The 19083-nt window shown below is 54.3% G+C and overlaps 1 protein-coding gene across 1 annotated transcript in view; it reads right to left on the reverse strand.

Annotated features, from left to right (window-relative positions):
- VIPR1 (vasoactive intestinal peptide receptor 1) overlaps positions 1-19083 on the reverse strand; it is a 182186-nt gene that overhangs the window by 38786 nt on the left and 124317 nt on the right. Inside the window, exons 6-9 of the mRNA XM_083186663.1 lie at positions 18942-19074; positions 4606-4759; positions 1410-1470; positions 483-546 (exon numbers count right to left, since the gene is read on the reverse strand). Of these exons, the coding sequence (XP_083042789.1) occupies positions 483-546; positions 1410-1470; positions 4606-4759; positions 18942-19074 (412 nt within the window). The remainder of the gene's footprint in view (positions 1-482; positions 547-1409; positions 1471-4605; positions 4760-18941; positions 19075-19083) is intronic.

Raw genomic sequence — 19083 nt, forward strand, 5'->3', positions numbered from 1 at the left:
AGGCTAGGCTGGTGCAGGCAGGCTAGGCTGGTACAGGAGTGCTGGGCTGGTGCTGGGAGAGTCAGGCTGGCTGGGCTGGGACAGGAAAGCTGGGCTGGTGCTGGTACAGGAGTGCTGGGCTGGTACTGGCACAGGAGTGCTGGGCTGGTGCTGGCACATTCAGGCTGGGCTGGTGCTGGGACAGGAAGGCTGGGCTGGTGCTGGCACAGGCAGGCTGGGCTGGTGCTGAGACAGGAAGGTCTGGGCTGGTGCTGGCACAGGCAGGCTGGGCTGGTGATCGGACAGGAAGGTTGGGCTGGTGCTGGCACAGGCAGGCTGGGCTGGTGCTGGGACAGGAAGGCCGGGCTGGTGCTGGCACAGACAGGCTGGGCTGGTGCTGGGACAGGATCACTGGGCTGGTACAGGGTTGCTAGGCTTGTGGCACTTTCCAGAATGAGCTGGTTATGTATAGCAGCTGTTGGAAACATTTGAAAATACTTTACCGAAATGGAGACCAATATTGGCGCTTTGACGATCCAAAACGGGTATTCTATTGTGTCCCAACACCTGTGAAGAGATGACACAGAGTCTGGTAACATGGATCAATATTGGGCACATTTTGTGCTTTGTATACATTTTCGATCATGCCTCTGACACTTCTGCTTATCGTTGATGACTGTGACGACCTTAGGACAGATGGGATTGGATAAATCATTAGTGCGTACACTAGAAATCCGATGTTCTCAGGATTGTGGGTGGGAAATCGGATGGTGAGAGAGACTGTTGAATATCCTAAGGCAAAGTACAGTAAGTACATGCCAGCAGATGCCCTGAGCAGCCCACTTCACATCCATGTCCCACTTCAGCGCTCCGACATAGGGACAAGATGGTGCAGTGCATGTGCAGTACAAATGGCGGACATCTTGGTTAGGGAATGAAGCATCCCTAAAGAAGCCTATCCATTTAACACATATGCAGGATTCCCCAGCAACCTCAGATATACAGGCTGCAATCATATAAGATCAGCTTACAAATACTGCTCCCTGGACTGCAAGAGTCCAGCAAGAAGGTAAAAGCCGCCCCACCCGAGTGAAATCCCGCCCACGTGCGAATGCTTCTCAGGGGGAATCCATTTGGAATCACTCAATTAAGTGATTCCCCCCATTGGCAGCGCTGAGTAAGTCTATACTTACACTGCGCTGCAATGGCTGTGGGGGGAAGGAGGCCGCCCTCCCTCCCAATCCCAAACAGCTGGGCACCGGCTGCGTTTTCTGAGGCACACCCAGGAAAAAGCACGGTAACCGCCCACAGGGGGTCAATCCCCCTGTGAGCAGCCAGTGACCAGGACTGAATTGGGCCCTGTGCAGTACGGGCAGTAAGAGCAAACACAAAACTGTACCAGACAAAAGATCTACATCTGATCTGCTTACCCTGTGTCGACATAATGAAGCCGCGTAAATGTCCACGCCGTGATGAATACGGTCGGCGCACCTGTAGACGGAGCAGATATGTTCAGTTCATCAGTGTGACATTTATTATGAAATAGCAGGAACATAACGAGTAACATATTAATGGTAAAGTATATTCATCACGGACCAGCCAATGGAAATAAAGACTACCGGGGGGGCGGTTCTACCATGAGACAGCTGCTTGGGGGCTAAAGGATGTGGGGGGGGGGGGACCCCTGAGCCGGATGACTTAGAGACAGGCATCCTTGTTGAGTGTAATGCAAACAGCAGGTGTTGAACTTCTAAGATGCAACTTCCACCCGGTTCTGGAAAGTGGGTATTGGTGTGTGGGTGGCGGGGGCAGAACGCTGGGTTGCCTAGTTTGATTAAAAACTTTGCACCGGTCCTGGGAACTACTAGGAACCAGACACCCTATAAATATTGGTTCAGCTCACAAAAATGTTGCCCCAAATGCTGACTTTGGCCCTTATTCAGATCTGATCGCAGTACAAATTTGGGTACTTGTGTATTTTGGCGGCGCCCATCGCATCGCATACCATAACGTATACGATGGTATGCGATGCGACACGATATCGTACGATAGTGCACGATGGCATACAATTTTGAAATTGTATGCCATTGTACATGGCATACGATGCGATGCGATGCGATTAAACATTGTATAAGCACCCTAATGGGTGCTTATACAATGTTAAGCACCCAATTGGGTGCTTACAATGTTAAATGCACCCCCACGCCACCCCCCCCACTATAAACGTGAACCCGAAGCGTGGCGAGCGAAGCGAGCCCGCGAGGGGCGGCGGTACGCGTCCTACGACCTTTTCATACCCCCACTATCCACGTCGGCGTGGAGTTGAGAATAGAATAGTGTGGCGAGCGCAGCGAGCCCGAAGCGTGGCGAGCGCAGCGAGCCCCGCGAGGGGACGCGGATACCTGTGAAGCCCGCAAAGGGACGCGTTTGCCTGTGAAGGTATCCGCGTCCCCTCGCGGGGCTCGCTGCGCTCGCCACGCTTCGGGCTCGGTGGCTCGCTGCGCTCGCCACACTATTCTATTCTCAACTCCACGCCGACGTGGATAGTGGGGGTATGAAAAGGTCGTAGGACGCGTACCGCCGCCCCTCGCGGGCTTGCTGTGCTCGCCACTCTTCGGGTTCACGTTTATAGTTGGGGGGTGGCGTGGGGGTGCATTTAACATTGTAAGCACCCATTTGGGTGCTCAAAAGCACCCTTTAGGGTGCTTATACGATTTTTGGTCGTATAGGGGGTCAAAATCGCGTCGCATCGCATCGTATGCCATCGGGTGCATGGCATGCGATGCGATCTGTCCGTCGTACGACGGACATCGGGGGCGCCGCCAAAATACACAAGTACCCAAATTTGTTCTCAAAATGGGCAAAACCATGTGCACTGCAGGTGGGGCAGATGTAACATGGGCAGAGAGAGTTAGATTTGGGCGAGGTGTGTTGAAACTGAAATCTTTATTGCAGTATAAAAATAATTTAGCCAGTATTTACCCTGCACAGAAACAAAATAACTCACCCAAATCTAACTCTCTCTATACATGTTACATCTGCCCCACCTGCAGTGCACATGGTTTTGCCCATTTATAGAACAAATTTGTACTGCGATTAGATCTGAATAAGGGCCTTTAAGCCAAGAGGTGGGGTAGTGGATACTAATTACCTAACCCGGACTTGTTGTAGGGTCCCAGCAGGTCAGCTGCCAAGGGTTAGAAGTGTTTGGTGGTGTCAGGAAAATACATAATGTTTTGGGAGGAGGTGCAGCGTGCTTACACAAATTACAGCGTGCATACACAAACCACACAGCATGCATACACAAACCACACAGCGTGCTTACACAAATTACAGCGTGCATACACAAACCACACAGCGTGCTTACACAAATTACAGCGTGCATACACAAACCACACAGCATGCCTACACAAACCACACAGCGTGCCTACACAAACCACACAGCGTGCATACACAAACCACACAGCGTGCGTACACAAACCACACAGCGTGCGTACACAAACCACACAGCATGCGTACACAAACCACACAGCATGCGTACACAAACCACACAGCGTGCATACACAAACCACACAGCATGCATACACAAACCACACAGCGTGCGTACACAAACCACAGTGTGCCTACCCTACACAAACCACACAGCGTGCATGTACAAACCACAAAGCATGCATACACAAACCACACAGCGTGCCTACACAAACCACACAGCGTGCATACACAAACCACACAGCGTGCCTACACAAACCACACAGCGTGCATACACAAACCACACAGCGTGCGTACACAAACCACACAGCGTGCATGTACAAACCACACAGCATGCCTACACAAACCTCACAGCGTGCGTACACAAACCACAGTGTGCCTACACTACACAAACCACACAGCGTGCATGTACAAACCACACAGCATGCATACACAAACCACACAGCATGCATACACAAACCACACAGAGTGCATACACAAACCACACAGCGTGCATAAACAAACCACACAGCATGCATACACAAACCACACAGCGTGCCTACACAAACCACACAGCGTGCATACACAAACCACACCGCGTGCCTAAACTGACCACAAAGCGTGCACACACAAACCACACAGCGTGCCTACACAAACCACACAGCGTGCATACACAAACCACACAGCGTGCATACACAAACCACACAGCGTGCATCTATAACAAAAGAAAGGTATACCGTGTCCGTTTCTGTGGGCACAGAGACAATTTATTCATGACTGTGGAACTTATGGTGGACTTGCTGCTTATGAGACTTTGTGCCTAATTCAGTAAGACTCGGTAAGCAGCAAAGATTCACTACTTAGAGATCCCTCTAATACCGCCCCCCCCCCCCCCATCCCTGCCGCAATACGAATGGATGTTTTGCATACACATCACAGGGGACAGGCAGGGGAGCGTACGGGCCAAAAATCATTGGATGGTTGCCATTGGCAGGGTCACATGACAAATACGCCTGTGACACCTATCAAACATAGGAGGAGACACATAATAATACTACAATGATAAATAGCTATGAACCTCACACCACCCAATACTATACTGAGCGGCTCGTCGGGAAGGACCTGTGTTCTGCTTGGGGTAATTGTGGCGGCACTTACCCCAGCCAATGAGAATGTACCACCAGAAGTACTTCCTCTCGGAGAAGAAGGAGATGACCAGGAGCGTGTGCAGGTACAGGCCTTCCACCAGCAGCCAGAAGAAGTTGGCCATGATACAGTACTGGAAGAACACCATCGCTGCCTTACACCCCACCTAGGAGGAAACAGGACAAGATCAACGCTTGCAGAGAGATAAAGTGCCACTGATCAGCTCACAACTGTCATTTTCCAAACACGGCTTGTGACACAAAGTGTCTCTATTAATACTGATTTTCTGGCACGAACAGATGCAGGTGCGGTACCGATGGGATAACTATGTCCCCATTACCCATCAGACCATACCGGCCTACTCTCACAGACCCGCGGGAGACACACAGTTATTCTGGAAGCCCCTGTACTCCTGGAAGAGTTGTCCCCCTCCCGCACTCTGCACGCTACACACGTGTTATTATGTATGCAGCACCCGTTACACACGGTAGACACAGCTCAGGGAACATTAACCATTGCAGGAAATAGATGGCGCACTTGTTACACTCTGCAGCAGATTGTGGGGGTTATGCTGGTTGCTTCGCAACGCTGCGAATATAATATGATTATATAGTAAAATGATTTAAACAGATCACACAGCGTGCATACACAAACCACGCTGCGTGCTTACACAAACCACGCTGCGTGCGTACACAAACCACGCTGCGTGCGTACACAAACCACGCTGCGTGCGTACACAAACCACGCTGCGTGCGTACACAAACCACGCTGCGTGCGTACACAAACCACGCTGCGTGCGTACACAAACCACGCTGCGTGCGTACACAAACCACGCTGCGTGCTTACACAAACCACGCTGCGTGCTTACACAAACCACGCTGCGTGCGTCCACAAACCACGCTGCGTGCGTACACAAACCACGCTGCGTGCGTACACAAACCACACAAAGGTCCGAATTTGGCCCCATATGAAACGTGGGACTGTTCTGCCAAAATCAGGATAGTTCGGGGCTCTGGGACAGACCATAAGCCAGCAGTGCAAGGTCACACGAAGGACACACAAAGCCACAAGCTTCATGAGACAACCAACATTACACAACTGATGCGGATGAAACCTGTTGGGCACTAGGACTGTGATTTACTAGGACTGCTCTCTGTTCTGTACATAACACTCAGGATTTTTATGACAGTCCATAAAGAGATTTATCACCATACACGGACTATGTCATAGTGCCTGTTCGCTGTGGGACCTGTGTGATTACAGCAGAACACCAGATATAGGATATTGCGGTCACTGGGGTGTGGAAGATCTGATGCCCACTAGTGTCGGCCTTTATATCACAAGGGTACTACGCTGGCTTCCAAATGCCATTACATGGGGAAGCCTATGTATTCTAACAATTAGTTAGCCCATTCCATTAACATTGGGGCAGGCGAGTGTCACTCTAATACCCCTTTCAGACAGAAAAATCCCAAAAACCCAGGTATTTCCCGGATACAAAAACCCGGGTACAACTAGGCAGCAAGGGGCTGACCCCCTTTCACACAGGAGCAAAAACCCGGGTATTTCCCGTGTCGACCCCTTTCACACAGAAGCCAGATTTTTCCTGCAAAACTCTGTGTGTCATAAGAATAGGACAGTTTTAAAGGCACACAGAGATGAGATCATCAAAAGTGGGTGGTGACTGCTCACTACATTGCATTAACCATGGCATGACACAAGGATATGTTGTAAACAAGTTTTATTGTTTTTATATACTGGAAGGTACATGTTACCTCACATGGCTGTTAGTATATTTGCAATGTTTGAGTACACTGTGGCATCTTTGACTGTCCCAGTCATCTGTTTGCAGATATCCTCCACCCCTCTCACTGCCAGCAGCTCTCACCTCTTGCTTCTACCAGTGGGCCATGCTATCCTTTTTTCAGCTCCCTAATGACCTCAGAGGCCAGCTCCATTGCCATGCCCTCCCAGCCAATCAGAGAAGCCTATCCTCACAACCAATCAGCCAGCACCCCACCAGGAGAGCCAATCAGTGCCTAACAATGTGTAATAATCCCAAAAACCCGGGTTGTTTCCTTTCAGACAGCCGGTTACCCGGGTTTTTGGAATACAGACCCGGGAAAAACCCAGGTAAATACCTGGGTCGAAGTCCCGGAACTTTAGACCCGTGTTGACCCTTTCAGACAGAAGAAAAACCCGGGTCGACACGGCAAGAGCAGGGAAATTCCCGGGTCTTTTTTTCTGTCTGAAAGGGGTATCATCCAGTCATTGCTGAAGCACTATTTATGCCAACATACCAACTAACTCACCAGCCTCTTCTCTCCCACCACTGCTCTGTTTTGTCCCACTTAGGATGCCACCATGTCCAACCTTTCTCTTCCTTGGTCTAAACTACTGGAGTTTTAAATACATAAAAATAAATAGACAGTGCTAGGGAAAAGGAAGATTTTTTTAATTTATATTTAATAAAATATGGTTCATAACAAACATAACCGGCTGGATTCAAATCAAATAAATTAATATGGTCAATACATTTATTACATCAGGAACCATATCTCTTATATATTTGGCTACATCTGTCACTCAAAGTGTGTAAGTGTGTGTATAACGCTGGGTGGAGCCTCTGACTCACATGACAGAGAACCAGCCCAGTGAGCTCACAGTGCCAGACACCCTCTGCCTCCCCATGTTGCCCAGCACTGCTACTCCACAGCCACCAGGTGAGCGCCCCCCGCCGCACACCACCCCCACCTCACCCCCCCCCCCGTGATTTGCTGCAAAAACACCCCCCCGCGCCCCCCCCCCGCGATTTGCGGCAAAAACACCCCCCTCGACCCGCCCTCCCACGATTTGCGACAATCCCCCCGCGCCCCCCCCCCTCTCGCGATTCACGGCAAAAACACCACCTCCCCTGCGACCCCCCCCTCCCGCAATTCGCGGTAAAAATACCCCTCCGCGACCCCCCCTCCCACGATTCGCGGCAAAAAGAATCCCCCCGTGACCCCCCCTCCCGCGATTCGTGGCAAAAACACGCCCCCTCCCCCGCGACCCCCCCTCCCGCGTTTCACGGCAAAAACAACCCCCCCCGGGACCCCCCCTCCCGTGATTCGCGGCAAAAAGACCCCCCGCGACCCCCCCTTGCGCGATTCGCGGCACCCCCCGCAATTCGCAGCAGCCCTAGGATTAAATGGGACATGCAAAACACGGCACCCCCCGGTGCCCCCCCCCTCCCGCAATTCGCGGCAACCCCCCACTGGAACCCCAGCGAACCCCGCCCACCCGCAATTCGCGGCACCCACCCCCCCGCGACCCCCCCCTCCCGCAATTCGCGGCACTCCCCCGCGATTCGCGGCAGCCCCAGGATTAAATGGCACATGCAAAACACTGACATGGCTATGGTCGACAATGAAAAAGGTTGACATGAGTTTGTGAAGATTTATTTTTAATTTTTTGAATGTTTTCATATTCATTCTCATGTGTCGACATGGACACCAATGAAGTGCCACACGTATGTCAACATTTACATGTGTGGACCTTTCTGTGTTGATTTTTTCTTGTGGCGATTCGAGTCACACCCCCACTTCCCCCCCGCAACCCCCACTCCCACGATTCACGGCACACACACACACACCCCGCAACCCCCCCTCCCGTGATTCTCGGCACCCCACCCCGTGATCCCCCCTCCCGCGATTTGCGGCACACCCCCGCAACCCCCTCTCCCGCGATTCGCCGCAACCCCCGCCCCCGCAACCCCCCTCCCGCGATTCTCTGCAACCCCTCCCCTCCCGCGATTCACAGCAACCACCCCCCCACCCGCAATTCGCGGTAACTCCCACGACCCCCCGTCCCGCAATACGCGGCACCCCCTGCGACCCCCCCTCCCGCGATTTGCGGACACCCAAGTTGCAATACAGGCATCTTTCATACAATTCTAGCCATATTTCTCATATACAAACGTTCACAAATTAAGGGGGCGCAGCCCCTTACGACGGTGTGAAGAGCGCCCGTAGGGTGCGATGAATCACCTAGTATCATTATATATTGAATATAAATAAAGTAGTATTTAAGCCATGCCGTCTTTAGATTTCTCATCTCCTACCAGTCCTCCAAACCCCTACTGGCTCTCTTCTCTATACTCCTCTCACCCCTTCTATCTCTCTGCCTCCTACACTGGTAACTCCGACCCACCACCACTACCACCACCACCAGCACCGCCAGCCATGCCGTCTTCAGATTTCTCATCTCCTACCAGTCCTCCAAACCCCTTCTGGCTCTCTTCTCTATACTCCTCTCACCCCTTCTATCTCTCTGCCTCCTACACTGGTAACTCCGCCCCACCACCACCACCACCACCAGCACCGCCAGCACCGCCAGCCATGCCGACTTCAGATTTCTCATCTCCTACCAGTCCTCCAAACCCCTTCTGGCTCTCTTCTCTATACTCCTCTCACCCCTTCTATCTCTCTGCCTCCTACAGTGGTAACTCCGCCACCACCACCACCACCAGCACCGCCACCACCACCGCCAGCCATGCCGTCTTCAGGTTTCTCATCTCCTACCAGTCCTCCAAACCCCTACTGGCTCTCTTCTCTATACTCCTCTCACCCCTTCTACGGTCGTTAGGTCGACACTATCAAGGTCAACATCCATTAGGTAGACCACTAAAGATCGACAGGGCTTAGGTCAACAGAACAAATAGGTGGACTTGGCTAAGGACAACAGGGTCGGAGGGTTGACACAAGCATTAGGTCGACAGTCAAAAGGTCGACATGAGTTCTTCACATTTTTGAGCCGACATGTGCCGACAGGCGATATTTCATACCCTACCATCCACTATGGCATGGTGGGAGATTATAATAGTGCGTCGACCGCAGCGAGACACCGCGCCTGAAGCATGGCGAGACGCAATACACCGATACAGGGTCCATGTCAACTGATAAATGTGAAACACTCAGGTCGACCTTTTGACCATCGACCTTCCCCATATGCTTGTGTCAACCTTAGCCATGTCCACCTATTACATGTGTCGACCTAAGCATAGTTCTATATCTATAACATAGTTCTGTCCCAGTCAGTACCCGCGTCAGCCTATCCAATGACCCTTTTGTACACAGCGCCGTCCCTTTCACACTGAGAACAAGGATGATTTCCTGGTTCATCTGAATACACAGAGGCCGTTATCAGGGTATCTGTTATCACCATCAGCGGGAGATAAGACAGACAGTTAGCGAGACATCATCATCGATGCACAGAGATAGATTCCCAAGATGAGCGTTGCTGCGGGCAACCGTTCCCCACAATGTTTGTATCTCTGCACCCAGTCCCCAGCACAGGCAGATAAGTGCAGCTGGGGGGGGGGGGGGGGTTACAGATACATAACTATAATAATTGAATACACGTGGCTCTGTGTATATAATCTCTGTACAGCGATTACAGATAGGGAGCGGTTATCTGGCAACTGGGCAATCTGCCTAATACCTAATTACATTGCATGTTCCTGATCCACAATCTCTATAAATGACCCCAACATCTCCATTCTGCCCCCGTCACGGTACCAGCTGACGCTGCCATGGTCTCTCTCCCCTCATGTGTTTCATTAGATTGTAAGCTCATGCTGGCAGGGGACCTGTGCATCTGTGCGGTTCTGTTTGTACTGCAGTCCAATGCTAATCCCACTCTTTGGAAACTACAAGTCCCATCATGCTTTGCAGGTGAAAGGATCGGCATACATGAAGGGTTATATAACAGTTATAGAGCTGTTGGGTTTATTCTATTTGAGTTTATAGCACAGGAATATCCAGGACACTTCCGAATATCGGGGCATTCTGGTGGCCTCCAAAGGCAGTAAACTAGCCCAAAGTGGTGCTTTGTCCAACATCGTGCAGTGGAATGCATCATCATCTGTACGACTCCCAGCCGCCTAATAGAACGGGGTACTAAGGCTACTATGGTCTGACCCACCAACGCGTTCCGCCGCCCCTGGGATCCATAGCAGCCAATACAATGGTCTGTTACAGCTGAGGTATCGCTGGAACAATTGTGTAGATATAGAAAAGGGAAGAAGCCAAATTAGACGTCTGTGATCTTTGCTATAGAACAATAAATGTGTCATAAAGATTCTCCAGATTCTTCTATAAAACCTATTGCACCACCAGAATGGTATATTGTGTGGTTACCAGGGAACTTCTGTGACTCACTCATCACATGTCACCCCCACCCCCCTCACGTATCCCCCTCCTCTCTTATGTTAGGGTTTTATCTGTGGGCACAGTATATCTCTGGAATGTTCCGCAGCGCAGCCCCCACTCCCCTGGGATGGGGCTCTGAGATGTTCCTGCCAGGGCAGCCTTTTACTCCTGCAGAATAACATGTTACAGTGATGTAGCGTGTCCGCGTTCCGTGACGCTCCTCTGTGATGCTCCTCTGTGACGCTCCTTTGTGACGCTCCTCTGTGATGCTCCTCTGTGACTTATTATGACATTGTGTCACTACTGGGCGAGACGTATCAAAAGCTTCTAAAGTTTAAAGATGTGGACCAGTGGAGACATTGCCACTGGCAACCAATCAGCATCTTGCTAGCATTTATGCACCCGGCGCATGCACAGAAATGCGGCTGCACACGCGCATACTCCAAACATTGGTCCCCGTGCGAACGAATGCTATCTGCGAAGGGACCACAATAAGTATATGACTAAGAGCCTTAATCAGAACTGCTCGCTGCCTCGCCGAATGCCCCCCAGCTCCCCGCCGAAAGAATCCCCAAAATAGTATGCGAGTAGATGTGCATGAGACGGAGGGGGGCGATAGGAGAGAGACGGAGAGACAGAGGGGGCAATAGGAGAGAGACGGAGGGGGCGATAGGAGAGAGATGGAGAGACAGAGGGGGCAATAGGAGAGAGACGGAGGGGGCGATAGGAGAGAGACGGAGGAGGCGATAGGAGAGAGACGGAGGGGGCGATAGGAGAGAGACGGAGGGGGGCGATAGGAGAGAGACGGAGGGGGCGATAGGAGAGAGACGGAGGGGGGCGATAGGAGAGAGACGGAGGGGGCGATAGGAGAGAGACGGAGGGGGGCGATAGGAGAGAGACGGAGGGGGCGATAGGAGAGAGACGGAGGGGGGCGATAGGAGAGAGACGGAGGGGGGCGATAGGAGAGAGACGGAGGGGGCGATAGGAGAGACTGAGGGGGTGATAGGAGAGAGACGGAGGGGGGCGATAGGAGAGAGACGGAGGGGGGCGATAGGAGAGAGACGGAGGGGGGCGATAGGAGAGAGACGGAGGGGGGCGATAGGAGAGAATACGGAGGGGGCGATAGGAGAGAGACGGAGGGGGGCGATAGGAGAGAGACGGAGGGGGCAATAGGAGAGAGACGGAGGGGGGCGATAGGAGAGAGACGGATGGGGCGATAGGAGAGAGACGGAGGGGGGCGATAGAAGAGAGACGGAGGGGGCGATAGGAGAGAGACGGAGGGGGGCGATAGGAGAGAGACGGAGGGGGCGATAGGAGAGAGACGGAGGGGGCGATAGGAGAGAGACGGAGGAGGCGATAGGAGAGACGGAGGGGGCGATAGGAGAGAGACGGAGGGGGCGATAGGAGAGAGACGGAGGGGGCGATAGGAGAGAGACGGAGGGGGGCGATAGGAGAGAGACGGAGAGACAGAGGGGGCAATAGGAGAGAGACGGAGGGGGCGATAGGAGAGAGACGGAGGGGGCGATAGGAGAGAGACGGAGGAGGCGATAGGAGAGACGGAGGGGGCGATAGGAGAGAGACGGAGGGGGCGATAGGAGAGAGACGGAGGAGGTGATAGGAGAGACGGAGGGGGCAATAGGAGAGAGACGGAGGGGGCGATAGGAGAGAGACGGAGGGGGGCGATAGGAGAGAGACGGAGGGGGGCGATAGGAGAGAGACGGAGGGGGGCGATTGGAGAGAGACGGAGGGGGGCGATAGGAGAGAGACGGAGAGACAGAGGGGGCAATAGGAGAGAGACGGAGGGGGGCGATAGGAGAGAGACGGAGGGGGCGATAGGAGAGAGATGGAGGGGGGCGATAGGAGAGAGACGGAGGGGGCGATAGGAGAGAGACGGAGGGGGCGATAGGAGAGAGACGGAGGGGGCGATAGGAGAGAGACGGAGGGGGCGATAGGAGAGAGACGGAGGGGGGCGATAGGAGAGAGAGACGGAGGAGGCGATAGCAGAGAGACGGAAGGGGGCGATAGGAGAGAGACAGAGGGGGCGATAGGAGAGAGACGGAGGGGGCGATAGGAGAGACGGAGGGGGCGATAGGAGAGAGACGGAGGGGGGCGATAGGAGAGAGACGGAGGGGGCGATAGGAGAGAGACGGAGGGGGGTGATAGGAGAGAGACGGAGGGGGCGATAGGAGAGAGACGGAGGGGGGCGATAGGAGAGAGACGGAGGGGGCGATAGGAGAGAGACGGAGGGGGCGATAGGAGAGAGACGGAGGAGGCGATAGGAGAGACGGAGGGGGGCGGTAGGAGTGAGATGGAGGGGGAGGTAGGAGAGACACGGAGGGGGCGATAGGAGAGACACGGAGGGGGCGATAGGAGAGAGACGGAGGAGGCGATAGGAGAGAGACGGGGGGGGGGGCGATAGGAGAGAGACGGAGGGGGCGAATGGAGAGAGACGGAGGGGGCGATAGGAGAGAGACTGACCGAATAACTCCCTTAGCGTCTCAGTCATCCAATCACACGGAACAGAAATAGCTAAGAGCAGGCCGTGGAAGTAATGGCGAATACATAAGACAGAGCCACCCCAGATATCCTCCCACTACGGAGTTAATGAACGCACCAACCAGAACCCTAATTCCTTTCTTCCTATGCTGTTCTGATTTCTGACATTTCCGTCTGTAACCCTGAAGAGAAATCTCCGTGCAGGAGACAGATATAAAAAATGCAGCATCAAATCTAGATCAAGTGCCCCCCAGCAGTCCATTCCGACTTCATTTATAACTTATCATCGCGCCCGTCCTCCTGGGTAAGTGAAGGGGAAAATATATTACATTTAATTCCAGAGGAAGAGGGGGATACGTGGGCTCAAAAAACGACATTTAATTTGTCTGACGGAATCGTGTTACCATTCAGGTAACTACAGGGACTGTCCGCTGCCAAGTTCCCAGATCCACCTGGAATTCCTGACACACGATCTGTTCATCTACCACCTGCAGACATGACTTGCCCTAAATTGATTTTAGAATGAGCACACACTGAGATGCCAGCAAAGAGAGAGGAACTTTTCACTATGGTAAAACCATGTTGCGCTGCAGGGGGGCAGATGTAACGTGTGCACTGCATAGGTTTATGGCCCCCCATACACTATGCGATTTGGGCCCAACTGATTTCAACCGATTCTGCTGAATCGGGTCGAGAAATAGGGTGAAATTGGCCCAAATAGCATGTGTGTGACATCGGATCCGCTGTCCCGTGCGTATTGGATCAGAGTCACAAATCATACGTGCTGCACGTAAGATCTCCTGGTCGGAGGGGCGTGTCCTAGCTCAGAGCTACATTACAACATGAGAATAACATGTAACGGCCTGAGTAACACCATGCTGCGCTGCAGGGGGCAGATGTAACATGTGCAGAGAGATAGGAGTGGGAGGGACGTGTCCTAGCTCAGGTCTACATTACAGTGTGAGAATAAAGCTGCCCAGCATGTGTGTGGGCTACATGCAGAAGCAGCCAGTAACTGGGCATCTCCATAACACCATACTGTGCTGCAGGGGGCAGATGTAACATGTGCAGAGTTGGTGTAGAAGGGGCATGTCCTAGCTCAGAGCTACATTACAGTGTGAGAATAACATGCAGAAGCAGCCAGCAACTGGGCACCTCCATAACACCATACTGTGCTGCAGGGGGCAGATGTAACATGTGCAGAGTTGGTGTGGAAGGGGCATGTCCTAGCTCAGAGCTACATTACAGTGTGAGAATAACATGCAGAAGCAGCCAGTAACTGAGTACCTGGGTAACACTATGCTGCGCTGCAGGGGGCAGAGGTAACATGTGCAGAGAGATAGGAGTGGGAGGGACGTGTCCTAGCTCAGATCTACATTGCAGTGTGAGAATAAAGCTGCCCAGCATGTGTGGTCTACATGCAGAAGCAGCCAGTAACTGAGCTGCTAGGTAACACCATGCTGCACTGCAGGAGGCAGATGTAACTGGGCACCTTGAAACAATATGCTGATAGATGCATTGCATGCGGACATATGTGCAATTTTGCATTAAATAGGAAACCGCTATTGTTCTCTTCCCTAGTTCCTCAGACACAGCTCAGCTTTTCCATGTGTTTCCACTGCAGGATTTGAAATATGTAAATAATACAGTACAAATGAATGTGCAGCTGTACGCAGAGCCAGCACCCAGGGTGCACATCAGCTATACGCAGAGCCAGCACCCAGGGTGCACATCAGCTGTACACAGAGCCAGCACCCAGTGTGCGCATCAGCTGTACGCAGAGCCAGCACCCAGGGTGCACATCAGCTGTACGCAGAGCCAGCACCCAGGGTGCACATCAGCTATACGCAGAGCCAGCACCCAGGGTGCACATCAGCTGTACGCAGAGCCAGCACCCAGTGTGCGCATCAGCTGTACGCAGAGCCAGCACCCAGGGTGCACATCAGCTGTACGCAGAGCCAGCACCCAGTGTGCGCATCAGCTGTACGCAGAGCCACCACCCAGTGTGCGCATCAGCTGTACGCAGAGCCAGCACCCAGGGTGCACATCAGCTGTACGCAGAGCCAGCACCCAGTGTGCGCATCAGCTGTACGCAGAGCCAGCACCCAGGGTGCGCATCAGCTGTACGCAGAGCCAGCACCCAGGGTGCACATCAGCTGTACGCAGAGCCAGCACCCAGGGTGCACATCAGATGTACGCAGAGCCAGCACCCAGGGTGCACATCAGCTGTACGCAGAGCCAGCACCCAGGGTGCACATCAGCTGTACGCAGAGCCAGCACCAGGGTGCACATCAGCTGTACGCAGAGCCAGCACCCAGGGTGCACATCAGCTGTACGCAGAGCCAGCACCCCGGCTGCACATCAGCTGTACGCAGAGCCAGCACCCAGGGTGCACATCAGCTGTACACAGAGCCAGCACCCAGTGTGCGCATCAGCTGTACGCAGAGCCAGCACCCAGGGTGCACATCAGCTGCACGCAGAGCCAGCACCCAGGGTGCACATCAGCTGTACACAGAGCCAGCACCCAGTGTGCGCATCAGCTGTACGCAGAGCCAGCACCCAGGGTGCACATCAGCTGTACGCAGCGCCAGCACCAGGGTGTACATCAGCTGTACGCAGCGCCAGCACCCAGTGTGCACATCAGCTGTACACAGAGCCAGCACCCAGGGTGCACATCAGCTGTACGCAGAGCCAGCACCCAGTGTGCACATCAGCTGTACGCAGAGCCAGCACCCAGGGTGCACATCAGCTGTACGCAGAGCCAGCACCCAGGGTGCACATCAGCTGTACGCAGCGCCAGCACCCAGGGTGCGCATCAGCTGTACGCAGAGCCAGCACCCAGGGTGCACATCAACTGTACGCAGAGCCAGCACCCAGGCTGCACATCAGCTGTACGCAGAGCCAGCACCCAGGGTGCACATCAGCTGTACGCAGAGCCAGCACCCAGGGTGCACATCAGCTGTACGCAGAGCCAGCACCCAGTGTGCACATCAGCTGTACGCAGAGCCAGCACCCAGGGTGCACATCAGCTGTACGCAGAGCCAGCACCCAGTGTGCACATCAGCTGTACGCAGAGCCAGCACCCAGGGTGCACATCAGCTGTACGCAGAGCCAGCACCCAGTGTGCACATCAGCTGTACGCAGAGCCAGCACCCAGGGTGCACATCAGCTGTACGCAGAGCCAGCCCCAGTGTGCACATCAGCTGCACGCAGCGCCAGCACCCAGTGTGCACATCAGCTGCACGCAGAGCCAGCACCCAGTGTGCACATCAGCTGCACGCAGAGCCAGCACCCAGGGTGCACATCAGCTGTACGCAGAGCCAGCACCCAGTGTGCACATCAGCTGTACGCAGAGCCAGCACCCAGGGTGCACATCAGCTGTACGCAGAGCCAGCACCCAGGGTGCACATCAGCTGTACGCAGAGCCAGCACCCAGGGTGCACATCAGCTGTACGCAGAGCCAGCACCCAGGGTGCACATCAGCTGTACGCAGAGCCAGCACCCAGGGTGCACATCAGCTGTACGCAGAGCCAGCAACCAGTGTGCACATCAGCTGTACGCAGAGCCAGCAACCAGGGTGCACATCAGCTGTACGCAGAGCCAGCACCCAGTGTGCACATCAGCTGTACGCAGAGCCAGCACCCAGGGTGCACATCAGCTGTACGCAGAGCCAGCAACCAGTGTGCACATCAGCTGTACGCAGAGCCAGCAACCAGTGCGCACATCAGCTGTACGCAGAGCCAGCACCCAGGGTGCACATCAGCTGTACGCAGAGCCAGCACCCAGGGTGCACATCAGCTGTACGCAGAGCCAGCCCCAGTGTGCACATCAGCTGTACGCAGAGCCAGCACCCAGGGTGCATATCAGCTGTACGCAGAGCCAGCACCCAGGGTGCACATCAGCTGTACGCAGAGCCAGCACCCAGGGTGCACATCAGCTGTACGCAGAGCCAGCACCCAGGGTGCACATCAGCTGTACGCAGAGCCAGCACTCAGGGTGCACATCAGCTGTACGCAGAGCCAGCAACCAGTGTGCACATCAGCTGTACGCAGAGCCAGCACCCAGGGTGCACATCAGCTGTACGCAGAGCCAGCACCCAGGGTGCACATCAGCTGTACGCAGAGCCAGCACCCAGGGTGCACATCAGCTGTACGCAGAGCCAGCACCCAGGGTGCACATCAGCTGTACGCAGCGCCAGCACCAGGGTGTACATCAGCTGTACGCAGAGCCAGCACTCAGGGTGCACATCAGCTGTACACAGAGCCAGCACTCAGGGTGTACATCAGCTGTACGCAGAGCCAGCACCCAGGGTGGGCATCAGCTGCGCGCAGAGCCAGCACCCAGGGCGCACATCAGCTGTACGCAGAGCCAGCACCCAGGGCGCACATCAGCTGTACGCAGAGCCAGCACCCAGGGCGCACATCAGCTGTACGCAGAGCCAGCACCCAGGGTGCACATCAGTTGTACGCAGAGCCAGCACCCAGGGTGCACATCAGCTGTACGCAGAGCCAGCACCCAGTGTGCACATCAGCTGTACGCAGAGCCAGCACCCAGTGTGCACATCAGCTGTACGCAGAGCCAGCACCCAGTGTGCACATCAGCTGTGCGCAGAGCCAGCACCCAGTGTGCACATCAGCTGTACGCAGAGCCAGCACCCAGGGTGCCCATCAGCTGTACGCAGAGCCAGCACCCAGGGTGCACATCAGCTGTACGCAGAGCCAGCACCCAGGGTGCACATCAGCTGTACGCAGAGCCAGCACCCAGGGTGCGCATCAGCTGTACGCAGAGCCAGCACCCAGGGTGCGCATCAGCTGTACGCAGAGCCAGCACCCAGGGTGCACATCAGCTGTACGCAGAGCCAGCACCCAGGGTGCACATCAGCTGTACGCACACAGAAGGATTAGGGGTGGGATGTATTAAAATACATCGCCGCCCTTCCCCGCCCCCCCACCGCGATGCTGCCGCATATGTACTAACATATGCGGCTGGCATCGCGGTGCGGTGACGGAGGCCCCCGCGATACCTGTACACTGGTGTGCGGGGGGGTCTCCGTCACCTCCCTGCCGCCTGGTTCTCCCCTCATGCCGGGGACAGCTATGCATGCTGTCCCCGGCGCTTCCTCCTCCCCCCTGCAGCCGGAAGGATGTCCGGCTGCTTCACTCGGGGGAGGCAGGGCTTACCTTCCAGGGTCCAGGAGGACCCTTCAGGAAGGTAAGCCAGAGGGGGGGTCGGCGAGGCGGCGGGTTTGCGTCGGCGGGCGGCGAAAAGAAGCCCATAGGCTTCTATAGGGTATCGCCACCCAAAGATGGCGATACCCTTCAGTGCGGTATCATTTTTGATACATTGGAAAATGCGGTAAAACCGGGGTTTTACCGCATTTTCCATTTGATACATCTCGCCCCATGCGCTTGCATATCCTTATAATAACCATGAGGTAAAACCGCAACTGTTACTCAGAGTGGAAGCAGCCACAGAAGGATTAGGCGCTTGCATATCCTTATAATAACCATGAGGTAAAACCGTAACTGTTACTCAGAGTGGAAGCAGCCATGCCGAGTTCTGCACCTATACCCCTCAGAGAGCCGCCGAGAGACATTTACCACTACCCCTGGTCTTCACAAATCACAATTACTGGAATAGAACAAAAATGGCGTCACTTACCGTGCCCTCGGAGCAGTGGTCTGACGGTTCGCTCTCAAAGAGGACGATGTCCTTGACAAACACAGCGACAGCCCGCATGATGAAGGACATGAAGAGATGCATGTGGATGTAATTCCTGGTACAGTGCAGCTTCCTAAGACAG

The sequence above is a fragment of the Crinia signifera genome, chromosome 5 (assembly GCF_055691185.1).
Source record: "Crinia signifera chromosome 5, ASM5569118v1, whole genome shotgun sequence".
Taxonomy (NCBI): domain Eukaryota; kingdom Metazoa; phylum Chordata; class Amphibia; order Anura; family Myobatrachidae; genus Crinia; species Crinia signifera.